Here is a 21,395-nt window from a genome sequence, read left to right on the forward strand (position 1 = left end):
CAACCCCTAACACTACCCATCCCTTTTCTGGGACCTCAAAGCATGAATGTGTGCACCTGTATATTTGATTATGTGTGTTGCTCAAAGGAAGGATACAGATTCAAATTAAGAAGAGGTAATGACGAAGTAAAGATAATCTCACTAATCTTTCCAGAACTAATGGTAGTTCGACATATAGCCTGAGGCACTCTGTGTGGATCTGAGCATTATGTCATGCTAACGTGCATGCTAGTGTTAAACGCTTACCTGTACTATTCTTAGAAAGCTGAGCACTAGACTAAAGCAGACGTTGCTATTTAAAGTTTTGTGCTGAAGAATTGATTTTACTCTTTGAGTATGAACATGTCAGTGGTCTATTTTCCCCACTTCTGCTCAGACATGTTTCAAATTACCAATAATAATGAATAAATGTCGGGTTTTCAGCATTGAGTTGAGATTTAGTCAAATAAGGTGACCGCATGCTTGTGCTTGCATGTGTCAGTGCACACGTGCACTTTTATTTATACTCTGTTTTTCCTGAGTGGCCATGAAGGCTGCTACTGCATGTTATATGTGTGTCTTCATGTGTGTGTGTGTGTGTGTGTGTGTGTGTGTGTGTGTGTGTGTGTGTGTGTGTGTGTGTGTGTGTGTGTGTGTGTGTGTGTGTGACAAAGGTACATGGAGACAGGAAAAGAGAAAGGAAGTGACTGACAGCCATGTTTTAGAATTGGGGCATGTCAGCCAGTCCTGCTGTGTCAGAATCTCCTGATGCCCACTCTGCACATCCTAAAGCTGGATAACCTTGGCAGGCAGATTGGGGTCACTACTATCAAATTAGATACATCACTCACACACACACAAACATACACACACACACACCATTGTACACTGCAAATCATTCCGACATGTGCATTTGGAAAAGGTAGACATGTTTGCATTGACATAAAAGACACCCACTCACTGTATTCCTATGATGTGCAACAGAAATCATCTGGATAATTCCAGACAGATATGGAGGGTCAGGGCAGTATGCTTTTTAAAAGTTGGAGCATGGTTGCTAAAATTGGCTTAAACTGTCCACATCGACTCCCTAGCTGTCATGTTGAGAGAATGCACTGGGATGATAAAAGTCCAGATACACTCATCTGAGCTTTAATTAATGCGCTCTCAAACTAAAGACCAGAAGCATCATAAAGTGCTCTGAATATAAATGCTTCGTGTCTGTGTGTGGGTCATTTACATGCTATTGTGAAGCTCTGATATTAGGACTGCTAGTACAGTAACGCTCTCCTGCTATTGTGTCAGAAAGCCCAACCATGAGAAACAAAAGCCTGAAAAATTAATTAAATGCTGACTTTATCAAAATGTAGTGACAAATTTGATAGCTTTTCCTAATGGAATCTTTTTTTAAAAAAGTATCTTTTAACTTCCAGTTGGCTGCAAAGATTTCGATCCCAAATAACCTTACAACCTTTGAATCCACCACAGCACAACAATATCAATTCACTTTTGCAATTACTGTGTTCACCCCATGGTCACAACACTTCATACACCAATTTTTTGAAAAAAAAAAAGGTTATTGTCGCAACAATTAAGCAAAAAGTGATTGATTTTTTTAACTGTTCTAAAATATGCATAAATACACATTTTAGTCCTATTTTTTGGTCATTTAGGTCCTACTGACTAACTAGCATCATTAAAACCAAACCAACACTTCTGTAAGTGGGTGGATCTCTGAAGTGACAAGTTGAAGATGTGATAGAATAATTAGTTGATAGTGCCACTGACACAAAGGATGGATACTTCCATTGTATGTGTCTCAGCAATGAGATGAAAAGAATGTCAACCTATTTTTAAATGTCACTATCTCTTTTTGTTCTGAATCCCTGCTCTACTTTGTGCCACAGATCTAAACTGGGTCAACATCACATGTGGTGCCCCGGTGGGCTCTTCAGTGTGTGTACATGTGTGAGTGTGTGCATGTGTGGGAATACTTCAAGCCATGTTCATGTGCATTTTAGCATCCAGCAACATTTAGGAGGTGCCATCTACAATTTCCTCTGAGTGAATCCCAGAGCTAAACAATTACGAATGAGTTTTTTCCTCACGTAATTATTGTCTATCGTCCCCAATTAGGAGTGAGAACGCATTATCTGCAAATTGTTTAAGTCTGTTGGCGTAGTCATTACTCGAGACAGAGCGGTCTAGATGAGCAAGAGTGTAAAAGGAACTTGAATGTGTTTGTATAACTTAAATTCATGGTGGGTTTGTATATAGCCTGGTGCTTTGCCATTGTGTACTTCAGTGCAACAGTGAGACGAGGGTTGCCCTGCCGGAGCTTTCAGATTAATAGACACTGATAATAACACACACAACTCACAGCGCTTCTGTCCTTAATGAAGATGGATCTAGCTGGGTCTGGCGGTGCTCAGGCACTTGGGGTGGCAGGCTGCCAGTCACAGCCAAGTGACATCTGGGAACAGCTCAGTGCAAAGGGTGGGAGCGAGCTTCACCAGAGAGTACAATTTCATAGCATTATCATGTTATATCATAATCCATTGTTGGAGGCTCATAAGATTAATGTCAGAGCCATCAGTTATCACTCTTGTTGTTTAGACTTAATGGTCATAGTGAATTATTCATTTCATTTCATTGATTTGCAACGCAAGTCACGCTGACAAAGTTGACAGGCACAGGTTGACTGATACGGAGTATATCTAATCTGACTGCGGAGGACGGGAGGCAGAAATACACTCGAACGTGTAAGAAAAGAATCACAACCAGGAATAAAATGAAGTAATGTGTTATGGCGAAAAACTTCAGGCCTTTTTATTTGCCAATGGAAATTGTACTTTTGAGAGGCTCTGTGGTGAAGTTCTATTATTTATTTTTTATCTTGTTAGCAGGTCTGTACGGTGTTCTTAATAGATATGTATTCACCATATATACATTCAGTTTGTGGGGTGGTATGCATCATTACTTTTATTCAGGCTTTCCAGCTTAAACATGTACAGAAGGTGAGCTGGTGTGCTCGAGCAACTGTAAATGAGGAAGGGTGAGTGGGGCGAGAAGTGGAACCTCATAGATCTGAACATTCTACAGGAAGAAATGATGTAGAGTTACATCTGAGCTATTTAAAGGACAGAGCAGGGGACAGGATTATTACTTTTAAATGTGTAACTTTGATGGACAGAGATGAGTTTTTAGGGGTTTAGTCAATGACTGGAGAGGGAATGTAAGATGACTGCCAAATTGGGTCAGAGGTATCATCTCTGTAAGATATTAGAGCTCATTATAGTGGGGCTGCAACCAGTGTTTGTGCGAGAAGACAGGTGGGTGCTAAGGTCACTTCCTCTGGCAGCTGTGGCGGGCATCACAGGGCAAGCATTGATGAGTGGTGGCATTGCCTCCTGTTGCATCAGTAATAATGAACAGTGACAAGCTCTCCACAGCCACAATAAATCACAGACCACACTGGAGACACTGAAGACCAGGCCGGGGAGCATGCTCTCTCTGGTGCATGGTGTCAGTGCTGACGAACAGACTGACTGACTTGTTGGCTAGAGGCAGACTATCTCTATCAGTCATTCACAGATGCAGAAGTGTTATCACACAAAGTCAGTCCCCTTCAGATACACATGCGCTCTGATTAGCATGTATGGCTGTCACTCAGGAATATTGGACTCTTGCTGACTGCTTTATAGGCACTGAGACTTTTTAAAGAACTACTACTGTTTCAGAAATAATAATGTGTTGACTCTGTAGAGTCTACACTTTGTAGAGATGAGGAGTTGTGTGGGTTGGGGTTTGTGGGGAGCTGCATCCAAGGGTGGATACTGAAGCAGGAAAAAATTGTACAGGAGTGTCTATTGAATAAAGTGAGACTGTCTCTTTCCCTCCCCCTTCGCCATCATTCCCTTTGCCTTTACCTCTTTGGCAGCCACACTAGCCCTGTTTGATATCCCTCCGCTGTGTTCTGCAGCTCTGCAGATTCCCTTGTCTCATTTGCATTCCCTTAAAGCACACTTCCATTAAAGTCTCCCCCTGTTTTTTGTCTCTTTCCTCTTTCCTTCTGTTTCTTCAAATAGGTCTTTTTTCCCTGGGTTGCTCTTTTGGAGGGAGCCTTATTCCCTGTTGACTACACAGCCTATCCCCGCTCTCCCTGAGTCAGTAATCAAACACATTGGCCCTAATACACAGGCCATTACAAGAGCTCTGATGTTCCATCTGCACACAGACGGCACAATGGTGTCATTATATAAACAGCCCTGCTGCTGCAGCCAGCGAGATACTACCACACCAGAGCTCCGGCCTTAACTGACCTACCCCAGTAAATAGAGAAGTGTTGGGATGATCTGACCTGAATGTGCTTGTGTAGCTGCTGCTAGCTTAACAATATTATCCATCCTGCATGACTGCCCTAATGTTTACATTCTAGTAGGCTATCAGTTCTCACTATGGCCAAGATCATGTGGACTGTTGAGCATCAATGCAAATGTAATAGAATCAAGTTGTTATGAAGGAATAATATCTAATGCTATTATGTTGTCTTTGCTAGCGATAGCCTCACCAAAAAGGATTAGGGAGATTAGTGATATGCCCAACTGGGAGATAACAGTGAAGGGGTTGGGAGGGCACCAGTTTATTCTAGGTGGTGTCATATGTTTTTCTGCAGTGACAATGAATCATCTTTTTTTTTTTTTTGCACATACAGAGCCTAAATTGTAGAGTGTGTGGAGATTTGTATAAGGTATATTTTAAAAAGTCAAATGGCACAGTTTCCTGTTGATCCCATTCTAGCTTTGTGTTTCAACTAAACTCTGTCTCATTATCAGATTGATACGATTCCATGCACTCCATAAATAAGCAATTTTGACACATACACACACACTGTAACTGGCGAGTCCAAATTGCCACTGTGGCTTATTTGAATAATCATTAAATCATTAAATTCGACTGTCATAGCTCAGCATCCTGGAAGGTAGGTTTGACAGTGAAAACACAGCCTCCCACTCAGCAAAGCTTGATTGCAGATGGTGATGGTAATGATATTTCATGGTATGTCTGTTACATTTCGAAAGTAAAAGTAGGATAATTATATTCACTTTGACGAGTGATTACTTTTATGAAGGTGAAGAAGTAATTAATGAATTCTATCTCATCCTCATTTATTGTTACACTTCTTTGTATCGCTCCCCCTTGCCTAACTCAAGAGAGTACAGAAGAGTAGCAAGTGTGACAAAGCTTCAGTACCAATGAGTCAGAGGGAGAATTACTTAGAGGCCCCCAGGCAAAGCATAGACTGTTGTCATTCTCTGCAGTCTCATCATACTCCACACAATACTACAGGACTAGCCTTTACTGAGTGTAACAATACTTCCCTCTGAAATGAAGTGCCTGTCTCCAACATGACTGATACCGAATCCCACTGAGGAAGAAAAAATTTGGTTGTTTTCAGTTCATTCCAATTTAAATAGATGTCTATTTGAACTGAATTTTTACTTGATTACAAATATTTAATGTAGCAGTTTGCATCACTTTCTGATTTGTAAGTGAGTGATTGCCATTCAGTTTTCCTCGCTCCACTGTGTCGGTTGCTAGGAGGCAATCATTTCCTTCATAGCGGGAGCTTTGCCACTGAACCAACTATTTGTTGTTGAAGCATCTGAGGCATAAACATCAATCCTAATAGCATGAGAAATGCTGGTGCTTCATCATAAGATGCAAAGGCTTCTCTTTGCATGAAGAAACTGACCGTCATAATTTATGACTGTCAAATCTTTAAATCAATCATGAGTGTTTTCTCAACCAAATAAATCTGTGTTTGTGTTTTCCCAATCCCCACGTTGCCCCCCATTGCCCTGCATGATTTTAGCTTCTTCATACAGCATACCTTATTTCCAAATACTGAAATGCTAATTATGATGTTGGTAGTTTTCAAAACACCCTATGGATACAAAGTATTTTTGGCAGAACTCTCAGTAGAAAGTGCTTTTAAAGCTGCACTGTTAGTCCAATCAGCAGTGTGGATCTACAGCCTTCTGTCCATCAATTGCCCAGTCTCACACATGCATACTGAGCTGACTCACACTTATCATACTCGTCTCCCCCACCTTGATATCAGCCTCCCCTTGGCAGGGGAAAAACAGGAGAGAGAAAGCCTGAAGCTGTAGCAGCTCTGAGAGTTGCACCAGCTTTTCTAATTATGCAGCAAAAACTGTCTACGCAAACTCTTTGTTCTCCCTCATTTTGAGTCTAGTCGGGTAATGTTCCTAAATGCCTCTTTCTTGTGCACAGAAATAATTTGAGTGATGGGGTTAACATGAATGGCTCTCATGACAGACACACACAGACTTTAACAGTACCCCCCATCCTGCATATAAAGGGCTTGTGACACCCTGTTCTTGATGAGCATGTCTGCTAAAGCAAACAGATCTTAATGATCATGGTGATTATCGTAATGATCCAATAGAAGTGGATAATGAGGTTATTTGCTTTGGATCAAGGAAGCCTGCAAATTAATAGCTAAAGAAAGAGAAGAAGAAGAGTGTAGCATCTGAAACAGGATGACAAAGCCGCGAGTGTAACTCTGCTGCCATTGGGTTTAGACATCTGCGTGTTTCTCTTTGTGTTGATACAACTGGCTGTCATTTGCGTGCCTCCTGCTTCTGCTCTCACTCACCCTCCTCACCTTTCCACCAGTCCTGTGAAATTGCTGTCCATTCTCCCATTTTGAGGGCTCTGGTCTCATAGGGATATGACGTTCTGCTCTATTAGAAGAGAAACAGTGATGATAATAATGTTGGATGTGATCAGTGCAAAAGGTCAGCCTCTGGCCTCGGGCATGTAACATCCTCCAAGTAGGGAGAGCACGAAGGGCGAAGATACCCGTATCACACCCTCCAAAGACTCCTGACGGTCCTCCACCCAGAGGCACACTGACTCATAGATACAGGCAGAAGGAATAGTTTCTTCCTTGCCTTTACTTCCTGCTTTTTTTTTTTATTTTATTTTTTTCCTATTCCTTTGCTGTTCTCACTTGGCTATTTTCAGCAGGATCCCCCTCCCTTCCCTCTCATATTTATTCTCTATATACAGAAAGCTACTATTCTTTACTTGTTTTGTTCCTTACTTCCTTTGCTCCTTCTGTTTGTTTGTTTGGTACTCAGGCTGCATGATGCTTCCTCACTTTTTTCATCTTGTGAGCTCCTCCTTCCTTTGTTTGTCATCCCTTTTTGTCTTCTTTCCTTCACTTTGGCCCTCTGTTCACTTTTCCTTCATTCCTTCTGTTCTCCTTTCCTACCACATTGAAATTGAATGCTGTGTAATGCCAGCGTTCTTTTTGTCACAAAATAAAATCAATTTATACACCCTGCATTTTTTTTCTCCTTCCCTCCCTCAATCCCCAACCTGCCCTCCCTCTCTCGCTGCTCTCTTTCCCTAGCCCTCCTCATCTTCCAAGACCACAGGAGAGCTATTGTTGACAAGCACAGTCAAAAGAAACAAGAGAAAAGACAGATTTTTCTTATTAAACGCACAAAAGTTGTATAGCAAAAAAACAAAACAAAATGCCTGTCACGGCACAGGATGGAATCTCTTTTTGACCATTAATAACAAAGCAAGATTGGGGGGTAGAGACGACATAGTGGGAGAGTAAAGGCCATCAGAGGGAGCCGGGCGACCAAAGCTGCTACATTGCATGTCTATTGCGGTTTGTTTACTGCTTTTCTACTTTTTCTTTGTCTCTCCTGCCCTCCCTCTGAGTGTGTCCTTTTCTCTCAGCTGCTGGTCATAGAGGGTGGTCACAAACAAACTCAAATTATGGCACAATCCACATTAGTGCAGAGGTAGTATATGTGTGTGTGTTTGTGTGTTGTACATATGATAGAAATAAACGCTGGTGCAAAGAACAGCTGCTGCGGATGTGCTTTGCACTCTGTGTACTGCTTTTGTTCCCTCTCCCTCTTTGCTGTTTGCCCTCCGCATCGCTCTCACTCTGTCTTGCTTGTACTCTACGACATCCAACATACTAATCCACGCAGCGACACCCAGGCAGGTCTGTGACTGTGGGCCGGCATTGCCACTGGGGAGGAGGTTAAATATCAGAGAAGGTCATGAAGAGGAGGGGCAGGAGAGGTTGAGGGAAAGCTAAATCAGTCATGATGAAAAGAGGGGGTGAAGCCACCCAGCCAGTCAGGACCTGCCGTCTTTACAACCAGGAGAGGAATGCTTGGTCATGCTTGCATGTTGTTGCGTATGTTCAGTTACAAGGATGAAAAGATTACATGAATGAAAAATGCATAAGTTTTGGACTTTTAGTTTGGGTTCATGCTGGAAATCTAAATAAATAGATGCAATTTGTCCACGCCGTTTGGGGATATTACATATTCTGCAATATGTGCGTCATGCAGCATCTTTAAGCTTTATTTCATGTTATTTATATTTTGGTTTATTTTCTTTTGCATATGCGTCATTGAGGATGACACATATGTTTACAGTTGGAAGGTGTTGACTCCTGACGAAGATTATAGAGATCTTATAGGATCCGTAGGTTTGCCAATTAAACGGAAATCTGTAGACCTGGAGCTGCCAAATAGCAAGACTGAAGTGGTAATTGTCTAGGTTATCTGAAAATGTTAGGCTACATGCTTATGAAATGAATGGAGTCCTTGAAAGTCAACAAAGCTCTATATAGTATCCCAACTTGTGCGTGTGAGAGTGCATGCAACCTTCCTTTCTCGCACAAATACTCCCACACACAGACGCAGACCAATTTGTCTGTTTCATCAGCAAGCTCAGCAGGAGGGGTATTAACTCTAACAATACCGTCTCTACTGTTTTCTGTCTTTCAGCCCCTGCAGGCTCTGCTGTCAAAAAATCAGAGCTCAAGTTCCAGATTGTGATTTATTTCATTAGGCAAATGAGATGTGTGAGCCCTACAGCACTGCTGACTGAGTCACCACTTTTCACTGTCTCCATTTGTATGCGTGCCTGTAAATACATACACAGAATACATGTATTTTTCACATGAATATAGCTCTGTTAACAGCCCCAAAACATATGTAGCATGTCTGATTCAATCAAGCATCCAAACATTTCAGAATGATGAGCTGGTAGTGGCAACAGCTGTTGCCATGCCATCCTGCACAAAATGGCCTCAGATCTCCCGTCTGATCATTCTACCTGACCACCACAGGGGGAGCTCCACTCCACTCCACTCCACTCCTCTCCTCTCCTCTCCTCTCCTCTCCTCTCCTCTCCTCTCCTCTCCTCTCCTCTCCTCTCCTCTCCTCTCCTCTCCTCTCCTCTCCTCTCCTCTCCTCTCCTCTCCTCTCCCCTCCTCTCCTCTCCTCTGAGTTCCTATCATATATTCCAGTGACAAATTCAGAATAAGTCCACACCCTTTAATTCGAATGCCACCCTGAGCGGTGAAAGGAATGAAAAAACAGAATATAGTGACGTACAGTATTTTATGAGATACTTACTGTGCTATTTCTAACCTCTCTCCCTGCAGGATCACCCTCAGGGAGGGTGTGAGCTGAGGAAGTGCCACCCTACTCACCTGTGCCTGCTAACCACCTCTAAGCTTCAGCACCACCCTGCCCCCCGCTCAGCCTCAAACATGGCTCTTGGAACCTGGATCTTCTTCACCTGTGCTGTGACTTTCGGCAACATTGCTCCATCCTCACAGGGTACGTAAAAAATAGCGACACTGTGTGATATTTTTTGTTGGGTGATATCAGGTAAATTGGGCCATCAGGTAAAATGGGCCATTTAAGCTTTGGATGTCCTAGCCCCTCTGATTTTTAGAGCCAATGACAGCAAATGGTCTCAAATGTTTGCCACAACTGTACTTAACATGAAACAACAGATTTTATTGGTCTGTGGTTGTTTTTGTGGGCGGAAATAAGATTCAAATTCACACTGCACCGGAAAACTGCGTGGTGAGTGGACTGGCATAAGAATTTCTGATAAAAATTATAAGGATGATAAGTCAATTGAAGAAATGTGTATATATAAAATTGTTGATGTATAATATCTGTCTTGATGACACCTATCAGAAATAATGCTTAAGGTTTGGTATTTGGACATTTTTTTTCAAAGATTGACGTTTTTGTTAGTGGCCCAATTTAGCTGAACTTATTCAGGTAAGTTGGGCCCCCTGGTTTCAGCTAAAATGGGCCACCCTTTTTGTCAGTCACACATTGCACACGTGTACACATTTGAAGGGAATGCAGAAGGCATTTATGTGAAAAGGATACATCTGCCTAAAAATAATGATGATCAGTGATTTTAGTAACAATCCACTGACTTTATCTGCAGTGAGTACGGCATCTATGATGATGACGGCTTCACCTGTCAGGACTGTATTTAAATTTGTGGTTTAAGTAGCCACATACCGGGCTTTCCAAAAGTTCTGTTACACAGTTTCATGATCTTTAGAGACGTTTACATGTCGGAGTGAAAAATTCCATTAAACAAACTGAAAGTTCTACCTTATAGGCAGGTGTCATTAACACAAATTTGTTCTCCGGTGAAGTTGTATCAAGATGGAAGTCAAAAGAGTTGAGATATCTGCTCTCCTTCATGCTGGCCACAACAAGTCTGACAGAGCCAAGCAGCTGAACATCAGCCGGATGACCGTCCGCAGAGTCGCGGAGAGGCTCAAGAATGGTGAAGATCTTTCAGTGATCTTTCAAGAATGGTGAAGACCTGAAAGATCTTCACCATTCTTTAGCCTCTCCGCAACTCTGTGGACGGTCATCCGGCTGATGTTCAGCACAAAGGAGAGCAGATATCTCAACTGTTTTGACTTCCATCTTGATACCACTTCACCGGAGAAAAAAATTTGTATTAAGGACACCTGCCTATAAGGTAGAACTTTCAGTTTATTCAATGGAATTTTTCACTCCGACATGTAAACGTCTCTAAAGATCACGAAACACCGTGTAACAGAACTTTTGCAAAGCCCGGTATGTACCTACCCAAGCACACACACACATTTTAAAATTTTGACTATTTATATATTATTGAGGTTCAGTGTTTGCATTCATCCCATTTGTAGGCCTAGTAGGTTGCAGTTGTTTTTTTTAAATCATTATTTATGTGTTTTATACCCAAGTTGACAGTGCCATGTGGATTCAATACATTTGCCATGAGCAGATCAGTTAATCATTTACAATGTAATGAATTGTCCTGATATTATTAAATTGTTCTTACACAGTATGTTGCCATATTAACAGTTTTTTTTTTTTACAATAAAAATTGATGACTATCCCTTTGCAGTTGGACTGGCCCAACTTACCTGATAAGCGTCCCATTTTACCTGATCAGCTGGCCCATTTTACCTGAACTTTGCTTGTGTAAAAAAATTGGCACAGCTGATGTATCAAGACCTGTAGGAACTAAACAATCCTATTTACTAGATAATTTCAATGCAAAATTAAAAGAAAACAACCATTACTAGGCATAAAACCACATTTTAATAGAATACATTGGTTTTTGTTAGTGCTTCAAGCGATTTACCAAAAAGTGGCCCATATTAGCTGATATCACCCTACAGCTACAAGCAAACGAGTCCTTATTCAGAAGTTATACTGAAAGCTATTTGTGTCATTTTGTATTGATTCACTGATCCAGTTTAGAATATTACACACAAGCTCCTCTGGGTTTCACTGTTCCTCGCTACTGGCCATGACCGGGTTATTGCAAATGAGGATGTAATATTTATACGTTAGCTACGTGATGAAGGCTGTAAGCATATTGACTTGCTGACCAGGCTAGAAATGCTGCACTTGATTAACTAAACGGACTCTACAGGAGACACAGAGAGAGAGAGAGTAACTGAGGTGGAGATTACATGTGAGAATGTCAATAAAATTTCTTGTCATCTCGATGTTACGCGAAGCGTGGCAAGAAAATAAGGGGGAATCCGTGCATGTAATGGTGCCATATGTGTGACCTCTTTGAATGTGCCATGTACCATGAGATATTTCGTTTTATGTTTGTGTGGTGCGCTCACTGTTGTAAGCTTGGCTGCAGGTGACCTGGTTGAGCTGAAGTGATGCTGGAGGGGGTGTGTGTGTTAAAGGACTGTGTATGAGGGACGGAGCGGGGATGAGGAGGGAGAGGAGGGGCTGTTGGGTGTCCTGCTAGTGGCTTGCCACACAGACAGCAGCACACCATCTGCTGTATGCTCTCAGTCCGGTCTATGCCAACAAGCCGCTGGGTGATGGACAGCTAGGATAAGGAGGAGGAGCTTCAGGGAGTCATGGTCATCACAGGGAGGGGCTAGTAATTTCGAATAAAGAGTTCTAGGAATTAAAGGTTTAAGGGAAAAATTAAAATGTCTTTGTCTGTGGTTGTGTCAGTATTGGCTGTTGCATAGCCTCAGCAAAAGCACTGATTTACCAGGTGCCGTTCTAATTGGAGTAGGTGCTGTCTTTTTCCATCTTAATTTGGCTGCTTTTGTCACATTGGATTTGTGTAGCGTACATTCTGTTCCGCTCATTTGGCCTTGGGCGTTATATTGCTTTGTGTTTGTGTGCATGTGGGTGTGAGTATTTGTGTGAAAATAAGCCTCCAACTATCTGTGCGACCTGGCACATTTAGAGTTTTAATAATCCATTAATAATCAATTGACTGTTATCAGTTTAGCCCCTAAGCACAGGCACAGCATTCGGTTTGATGAAATTAAGAAAAGTCTTCTTTTTTCCCCTAATGGAATCAGGCACACAGACAATACACACTGACAGGTGCTCATGCACACCCACACTTTTTGTTGCACATTATTTTGGCAGTCGAATTTTGACTGAAATTCTTTCTTTCTATTGTAGCATGACCAAAGGAGCAGGAGAGAAAAAAGAAATCAAACAAGAGTAGTAGAATTTAAAGGAAGAGGGCAGAGTTTTGAAGTGAGGAGAGCTGCTCAAATCTCTCGCAAAGTAATCAAAGCTCATTTGGAAACCTGCATGATCATCACACATGGCTTCCCAGTCTAATGTGTACTCCTGCTCCTCCTCAGTGTCCCGACTAATCTGCCACGCTTTAACCTCACTCTGCTCCTGACTGCACAGTCTAATATTTACCCCTAGCACTCACACATTTATTCTCCTCTGGAAGCAGCTCTTTAGTGTAAATGTTCCTAACCAGCGTGAGCTTTGTACACATACTTCTTCCTTGCTCTCTCCCACAAAACCTCACTCACTTGCCCATCTCACATGATGAATATTTATGCTCTTAAATCACTGTGCACATCTACATTTTTTCTTTGAGATGCAATGACTGTGTAAAGCGAAAGCAATATTGTCATCTATAAATACAAACTCACACTACCCTAAGCAAAGTCATATTGCACTATTGTCATAATCATATTGCTATATAGAAATCCCCACACCCCTGTTTCCTGGCGGACTCCTTGACAGACTGACATGCATACCTTGACAAACAGAATGTCCCGCTGATTCTACAGAATGCTTGAAAATGTACCACCCTTCATAGGCAGTGCTGTTGATCTGAAAGCCCATTAGGCTTGCTTAATGTGGCAGGCATTGCAGGCAGCTGCGCTGTTCATGATGAAGCCCTGACACAGAACTTTCATTTAGCACAGCGGAGGCAGTGGTGTGTGCTTGTGTGTTTGTATTTATGTGCACCAGTGGTGGCAGCCAGACCATTACAAGGCTATTTGTAGGTCCTTTCAGTGTGTGAATTTGCAAGCATACAGTATACTGCATATTTGTACATGCACTATGTTCATGAGTGCATAGTGATGTGCACACACACGGGTCTGTGTGGGTCTTTGTGTATATGTGAGTGTGCACACGTGTACAGATGGGTGTGTGTGTAAGCATTTATGAGAGCGCGTGTGTGCCACTCATACCAGGATGCCAGTGTCAGCTGACTGGTTGAATCTGTTCTCATCTCCCCTGTATTTAAGCCTTTGCTCTCAGATCAGTCATGTGGAAAGGCCCCTGGTCCTTTACTGCACACGCAGACATTTTTATCTGTCTTCCCCTCCTCTCCCTGGCTTTTCTTTTCTGCGCTGTGCCTTTTCCCCCGAACAGTAGCTTTTATTTAAGGATGGGGGACCAGCTGTTTTTACACATCTTCTCAACAAAGTGCTTAGTCTCTTGCCTGTCCTTGGATGGTGACAGAATGTCTGAATGAGGACTGATCTCAGTGTAGTATTTTGCTTTCTATAATGCAAGGGGTGGGTAGCTGTTTTTCATGCAGGGCCACATGAAGAATTTACTATGCCTTTGCAAGCCAGATGGTTTTTATGACTGAGCTGACAGATATTTTGGGTCTAAGTGTTGCTCAACCCAAGATTTAAAATTCTGAGTGAAGATCTAAAAAAAATTGTTGACTTATAACCGCATCCAGTATTGGATTTTTTGCACACAGGCATGGTGAGAGAGAGAGGGGGAAGATTTTCAGTTTTGCAATGCTGTCATATTAAAATTATAATTTCAAAAGTGTGACCTACTCTCAAATTCATAAGAATTGATTCTCTGACAGACATCGCAATAATATTTTGAGAAGAGGCAAAAAAGCAGTAGCGCCGTTAACCTTGCACTTGGCTTTTTGTTGTATAATTTGCTGAACAGCATTTTGTGTTGTTTTAATATGTGTTTTGTAAACTTATAGCTCTGCACTTTCTTTAGCAGTAGACAGATCGTAAAAAACTATGTCAGGCAGAGCACTGAAGTCGTTCAAGGCATTAGATCATCAGAATCAGATGACGATAGAATAATCAGTTACATTCAAACAAGTCTGCAATATGGACCCTAGGACTAAGCCTGTCTCCCAGAAATGATCATTATGTGGAAATAAATGACATCAGTAAATAGATCCTGAATGAAAGTAATTCTTACATATGATGATAATAAGTGAACCCTGATCTCTGCACTTTGAATGCCCTCCATCTACCAAACCACCATCCTCACAACACTGGTGCAGTTTATAAATGTTGCACTTCATTTATTTAAAAAAAAGAAAAAGAAAGAGGGGAAAACAACGGAGCCTGTGAACATAATCCAGCCAGCGATTATGTTTGCCACCGAGCACACTGTAATTGGAAACACAGTTTAGTAATATAAGAACATAATTTCTTGGAGACAGGGTTGTTATAACCTGTCAGCTTCACGTTTTCTTCTCATTGCTCCAACCTGCTACACCTGCTATTGTTGAAGTTGGGCTGATTTATTATTTGTACTCAATCCTACATGGCGCCTTCAGTGTTTTTATCATATTCAGGTATGTGCATTTCACACCGCTGTGATGTGAGCTTATGGAGTATTGAGTCCAAAGAGAAATTATTCTCAAAAGTAGAGCAGTTTCTTTTCGTGAAATATTGTATAACAGTAAAGCTATGTGTTTCTATGGGCCATCCTCCAAGCATTAGTTGCAGAATTTCAGACAGGCAAATGGCTTGAGCTGGACTGAAATTATATAAATTTTAAGTTTTACAGACAAGTTTCATTTTCAAGTTTCTAATAGCTGGAGTTTTATTGATCAAGGCACTCACAACTGGCTGGTTATGTATTCTCTATGAACACACCCAGAAATCGGAGAAGTAAACGCTCATATTTTGTCTAAAAATGACCCTTGAATATCTTTTTCCATGTTTTTTCTCCCTCATAAAGCTGAAATCCACAGGCTTCACTGACACTAATTGCCAATCTACTGTCTTGTGAATATTCTATCATCGGGGTTTTGCAATAAAAAAAACTGCTGTAAAGCCTTTTTTTCCTCTGGTTTCTCTCTCCATGCCTCTTGTGTGTGTTTTCAAGCTTCTGTTGCTTCCCCGTCTTATTAACAACAGTCAGTGCTTCTCACTTCTCTCACTCCGAACACTCACCTCTCATTTTCATCCAATCTCCCCGCTCTCGCTCCCTTAACACCTCAGCTATTACTCCCTCTCTCTGCGTTGTGATGTCCTTCTCCCTTTTTAGTGGTCTTCTATTTTTCTCATGACCCCTTTTTCTCGTCCTTCTATCGCTGTTTTTGCTCTCCATCCATTCTCAGCCTTCCCCGGCCCATCGCTTTACTCACACTTTCTATCCGGCCTCCCTCCACGAGATTAATCCTGCCACCTCCCCCAGTCACTCTGTTTTCCTTTCCTTACCCTCTGCCTGCCATCTGTTAACAGTGCGCATCTCTTGTCACTGTCATTCCTTTCTCTTTCCTTTCTCTCTCTTTTACCTTCTTCTGTCTTTCTCTCATCTCTCGTTTGCTACCTCCTCGCTTCCCTCTCTGGTGCTGGGGGTTGCTGCGCTCTTCAAAGCCCTTGGCTGAGAGCAATAGATCACAGAGAGGCCTGTGTGAGTGAAAGGTTAATGGATGGCCTTTGAACATATATTGGGAGTTAGGGGTGGGTGGGAGAAGGAGGGAGAGACCGGGGTGTTGAGGCGGTGTGTTCTTTCAAACCTCCCTTTGAAGATGACGCACGCCACTCTCATGTGCCTGCGCCTGTATACAGGGGCTGTGCCATTTTGTTTATTCGTTCGTTCACAGTGTACGCGCGTGTGTGTGCCCATTTTGTTTGTGTGTTTGCGTTTGCTTGTAGTTGTGTGTGTGCAGGGGCATGTTAGTTTGTGTACATTGATTTGTGTACTGCAAACAAGCTCCTACGTAAAGGATTGGAGACTGTGTTCCTGTTTGTGCAGTCGTGTGATAGCTGCCTCTTTTCTCTCAGGGCCTCGCTGTGTAACTTTGAGGCTTTGTAGCCGTGAAGGACTGTGTGTGTGTGTCCAAGAGTGCTGTTTCCTTGAGTGTGCGCAGTGTGTGTATGTGTCACGCGTGTCATGTGCTCGTGAGTGTGTGCATTTGCTTCTCATGTGTTTTGTAGACTACAGATTGATAATTACCAGCAGCAACTTACTGCTGGCAGCCAAGGGCAGAGAAAGTAGAGAGAGGGGCGGGGGGATAGAGGGAGAGAGAAACGTAGGGAGAGAGATGGATGAGTGGCTAGGCCGGTGAAACGGTGAGAAGGAGTAAAGGAGGGGAGTGGAATCCGATGGGAGGAAGGGGGGAAAACTTGAGGTGAAGGGTTAGGACGAGAGGAGAAATGAAGACATGTAGAGAACGAGGGGAAGGTGAAGCGGACGGATAGGGAGGGTAAATGAGAGACTTTCCGGGTGAATGAAATTGGATGAGGGATCGAGGGATAGTGCTGAGGCAAAAAAAAGAAAAAAACAGAGAAGTGGAAGCATACGTTATATGGTATGTACATTGCACTGCAGGTGAATGAGAGGGTACACAAGTATAAGAGGAATTATGGAGTCTTGGAACCAAATCCATTTTTATTTCATTGGTATGAAGAGCATAGGAGTCTCCAAATTGCTGCACACTGTAGTTAACTGCACGTACTTACAAATGGATCAGCTCATAAACATGCACATTAAAATACACACAGACACACACACTGTCCACACATCCGAGCCTTTGGCTTAGTGTATAAGGAGGTTAATTAAGTGTCTAATGCAGTGGCAAGGCTGGGCTTTGACACTCATCTTTCCTAACAGGTCTCTGGATGCGACTTGCAACTTTTCCAAATGCACTCACACACATCTTTCTGACAGCATGCCTCGCAAGCTACTCACTCAGTCTTCCCTTCCCTCCTCCACACTTTCTCACTTTCCTTCCTTTTTCCTATCACTTTCTTGTCTTCGGTCTCTCACCAGCTTTCTCACATTCCTCTTGCTGCTTATCTGCCTCTTCTTCATTCTTCCCCTCTCCCTGTGGCTGTTTCCCTGCAGCACCTGCAGTTTTACTCCACCACAGTGTTTATATGAATCTGGGTCTGACTCAGTGTCTGCTGGCCTGCCTCCTGTGATATGTGCTGAAAACAGAGAACAGAATAGAGCTGTGCTGGGCCTGTAGCACAGCTCCCCTCCCTGGGGAGATGGAGGATATTTTACACCGGGTGAATCTCCTACTTTTTAGGCAGGCTGATTTTTATTTTGGGCTATGCCGTTTCCCCCTGTTGAGGCACTTTTATTGCATAATTAGACGCCAGGGCCAGCAATGAAGTGGTTTGACAGTATGAGCACGTCTCGCCTTGCCTCCCTCCTCAAGTTTGTGTGTGTGTGTGTGTTGTTCAGTGTCTCAGTGGCTTTTTAACCGCCTGTCTTAATCTCTCTGCTATGCCTGCTAGTTCCCCCCACAGCAAAGTTTGTCAGCACACAATGAGAGTTCTCGAGGTTGAGGATGAATGAGGGTTAGGGCTTGTGTGTATATGCCTGCGAGAATTTGTACGTGTGTGCGTTTGCATCATTGCCAATCCCTGGGCATGTGTTGCACGAGGGTGTGTGTGTCTCTTTTCCAACGGGGGCCACGTTTAATTCTCTTATGAATGATGTAATGTTATGGGCTGTGCTGTAATTCAGTTCAGTTAGAGGACTGGGCTGCTGAGGAGAGCGGCTGTCTGTGTTGAGCAGATCCGAACAATGGGAGGTCTTCTCTTCCACAAATCTATCTGCCTCGTTCCTTTTATGTCTCTGACCTTGTGCCTTCACAAAGAACGGTCGTTATGCTCATCTTCTGCCAAAATCTGGTTTGAAGGTTTCTATCTTTTTCTATTGTTACCCTGTCTCATTTGCTCTGCCATTCCATTTCTTCCTCCCTGTATGTTAGCTTGACTTGGCTCCATCACAGTGGATGTATGTCATTTTGGCGCTGCTTTGTGTTCTGACCTTATAGCAAGGCTGGTGACTCCCCATACAGTCACTCCTCATCTCATCTCCTCTGTCTCCTTTGCCTGTAGCAGACAGGCAAAGGAGTCAGAGATGAGATAGCATCCTAGCTTTGAGGCCAGCGCTACCCACTCCCATCCATACGCACACACACACTGTCCCACAAGCTAATATGCCCCCCACCACACACCCCCACCCCTTGCACCCTCATGTTAGGCCTTTAGGTTTGTCTCAGCATGTCACTTTGTCACAACTCCTCAGCTTGAAGGCTGCCTGAATGTGACAGCTCTGGCCGCATCGCCTCAGCTTGTCTGTGGTGACGGGCCATGCTCCAGCGAGTCATTACGCTAACTCGCAGTGCTAAGTGAGTCGCTAAGATGCAGCGCTAAGCTGATAAAGGGCTGTAGAAATTGGTCGGGATGATTCCCTGCTAGAGCGGGATTCCCATCACTGAGACCTCTCTGTTCTGTCCAATGACTGTAAAATTACTTGTTCTTCCTCGCCAGCTTTGCAAAGGAACCAACCTGAAACTCATGAGAGAGTTAGTTCTTTTGGCCAGTCCTGATAGTGAGAGCAGGGTATTTGTATGCACTATACTTTTGATGTTCCTCTACATATCTGGGCAAAAAAGAGGGTAACCACCTTGTAGCTGTTTTAACTTAAAGTTAATTTGAAGAACTGTGATATAACAAGAATCTCTCCTCATCAGCAGCACAACCACTTTCTCAACTACCGTCACTTCTCGGTTAGAATGTTTTCTGGCACGCTGCTTCAGTGTTATGCTAATGCCCAGCAATAGGCAATGACTGCTGGAACAGACAGAGGGGCTAAGAGGGGCTGATCACATTTCAGACCCCAAATGACAGTCTGCCAACTAACAAGTCAGCCACAGGGCCACAGAGCTCCACAAGTATAATCTCCTATTGTGACTCAATTGCAATGTCACTGGCTACCTGCAAGGCCAAACCTTTCCGCTCAATTATTACCGAGAAAACACACTGCAGAGCTTCTGTGACAACGCAGTCGAAGGTCAAATTGTCAGAGATGGTGAACTCAAGGTGCTTTTATATCTGAGAGCATACAGAAGATGATGGAAAGTTTCAGGCAATGTTTTATTGAAGGGAAATCTTTTTTTCTATTCAGACTGTGGACTTTTCAGAATTCTAAATGTCATCTCTCCTAGCTGGGCTTGACATAACAAACAACAACTTTCTCTTAGCTTTTCTGAAGGTCTGGTCATAGCTCTTGATCGCAAATCACATCGCTTTATCGCTCCCTGTTATGGTTGATCTTCACACGAATTTGTGTGCATACATGTGGGCATGTTAGAGTAAGAATAGATTTCAGCCTGTAGATGTAGAACGACAATGAGTGCATGAAGACTGGATTGGCTTCTGCAAAATTGTGTTCTTGTCTGATGGTCCAAGCATCTATCCACCCCCAGGCTTTAATTACTGTGTGAGGATAATGAGTCAAATCCAATCAGTTCTCTCTCTTGCTCTTAATTTGTATGGAGCTTCTATTTTGAAGCCAACCGCTTCAGCCTCTCACACCAGCTGCCCTGGAGTGACACCAGGCGCCTGTCTTGTGTGTGTGTGTGTATGTGTGTGTGTGTGTGTGTGTGTGTGTGTGTGTGTGACCTCTGTCTCCTGCACACTGCCACATTCATGCAAATCAGCTTGTATAATTATTGAATTGGCTCATAACATTATCAGCGTGTGACAATTGGCAACCATTTCTCATGGATGACAGATATTAGCACAGTTTTATATACCATGGGAGATGAGTCACGGTCTCACTGTGAGGGATTCCATCCACCTATGCATATGGCTGCTGCTAAGAAAGACACTTTGTCATTCAGCTATTATGAGTCTGACAGGCACGGCTAAATGGCCATGTGTGTTTGTGTGCGTATCTGTCCGTGTGTGTTGCCTAAAGAGACGCTGAAACCTAAATGGATTCCTGCAGAGTGAAGGACAATCGTAGCCCATGGCCAGTCCAAGCTTATCCTCTGCTCATCTCATCTCAGCTCAGCTCAGAGTCAGCCACGGCTCCAGCTAGGCCTCAGGCCATCTGGCTGGCACACTACCACATACACATGCACATGCACACGCACACGCACACGCACACGCACACGCAAACGCAAACGTGCACAGACTCTCATTCCCACAAGTTAAGTTCCCTTCCTGTCTGTGAATACACCATTCAGAAATCTCTGCGTGAATGTAAGGTACATCCTTCTGTATTTACACAGTGAAATCCACCTTAGACCTGCAACTTGTCAAAAAGTGGTTGCGTGAGTGTGAAATATGTTGGTGTGAAACACAATACAGTACGGCATAAGCAGGGATTTGCAGTGGTGCCAGAAATAGGGTAGTTATTATGGTTGCTGCCACCATTAAAATATATTTGCTCAATAGTGGCTATGTTCAATTATGGCTAAGTATATGCTGTAACAGCTGGGCAGCAAAAAAATAAATTCTGAAAGAGATAGTGGATTTAGGTTCATACAATACAATCTGCATAAGTCCACATTGGTATTTTTTTAATCACCAAGTATACGCCATTATGATTTAGTTGACTCACTTTTTTTTTGTTTTAGCCTTTACTCCACAACAAATCTGTCTTGATTAGCGTTAGCTCAAGTTGACTAAATAAACACTTGTCACATTCCAGGCAGTGAGTTACAGGTGATAGGCCAGACATAAAAGTGATGATGAT

General features: G+C 42.9%; 1 protein-coding gene across 2 annotated transcripts in view; it reads left to right on the top strand.

Moving 5' to 3' along the window:
• The window catches only part of adgrl1a (adhesion G protein-coupled receptor L1a), a 95,195-nt gene that overhangs the window by 29,982 nt on the left and 43,818 nt on the right, over positions 1 to 21,395 (top strand). For both annotated transcript variants that reach the window (XM_022210355.2, XM_051941608.1), the window contains exon 2: positions 9,494 to 9,671. In XM_022210355.2, the coding sequence (XP_022066047.1) occupies positions 9,602 to 9,671 (70 nt within the window). In that variant the 5' untranslated portion in view covers positions 9,494 to 9,601. The remainder of the gene's footprint in view (positions 1 to 9,493; positions 9,672 to 21,395) is intronic.

Source organism: Acanthochromis polyacanthus, chromosome 21, assembly GCF_021347895.1.
Source record: "Acanthochromis polyacanthus isolate Apoly-LR-REF ecotype Palm Island chromosome 21, KAUST_Apoly_ChrSc, whole genome shotgun sequence".
NCBI classification, from domain to species: domain Eukaryota; kingdom Metazoa; phylum Chordata; class Actinopteri; family Pomacentridae; genus Acanthochromis; species Acanthochromis polyacanthus.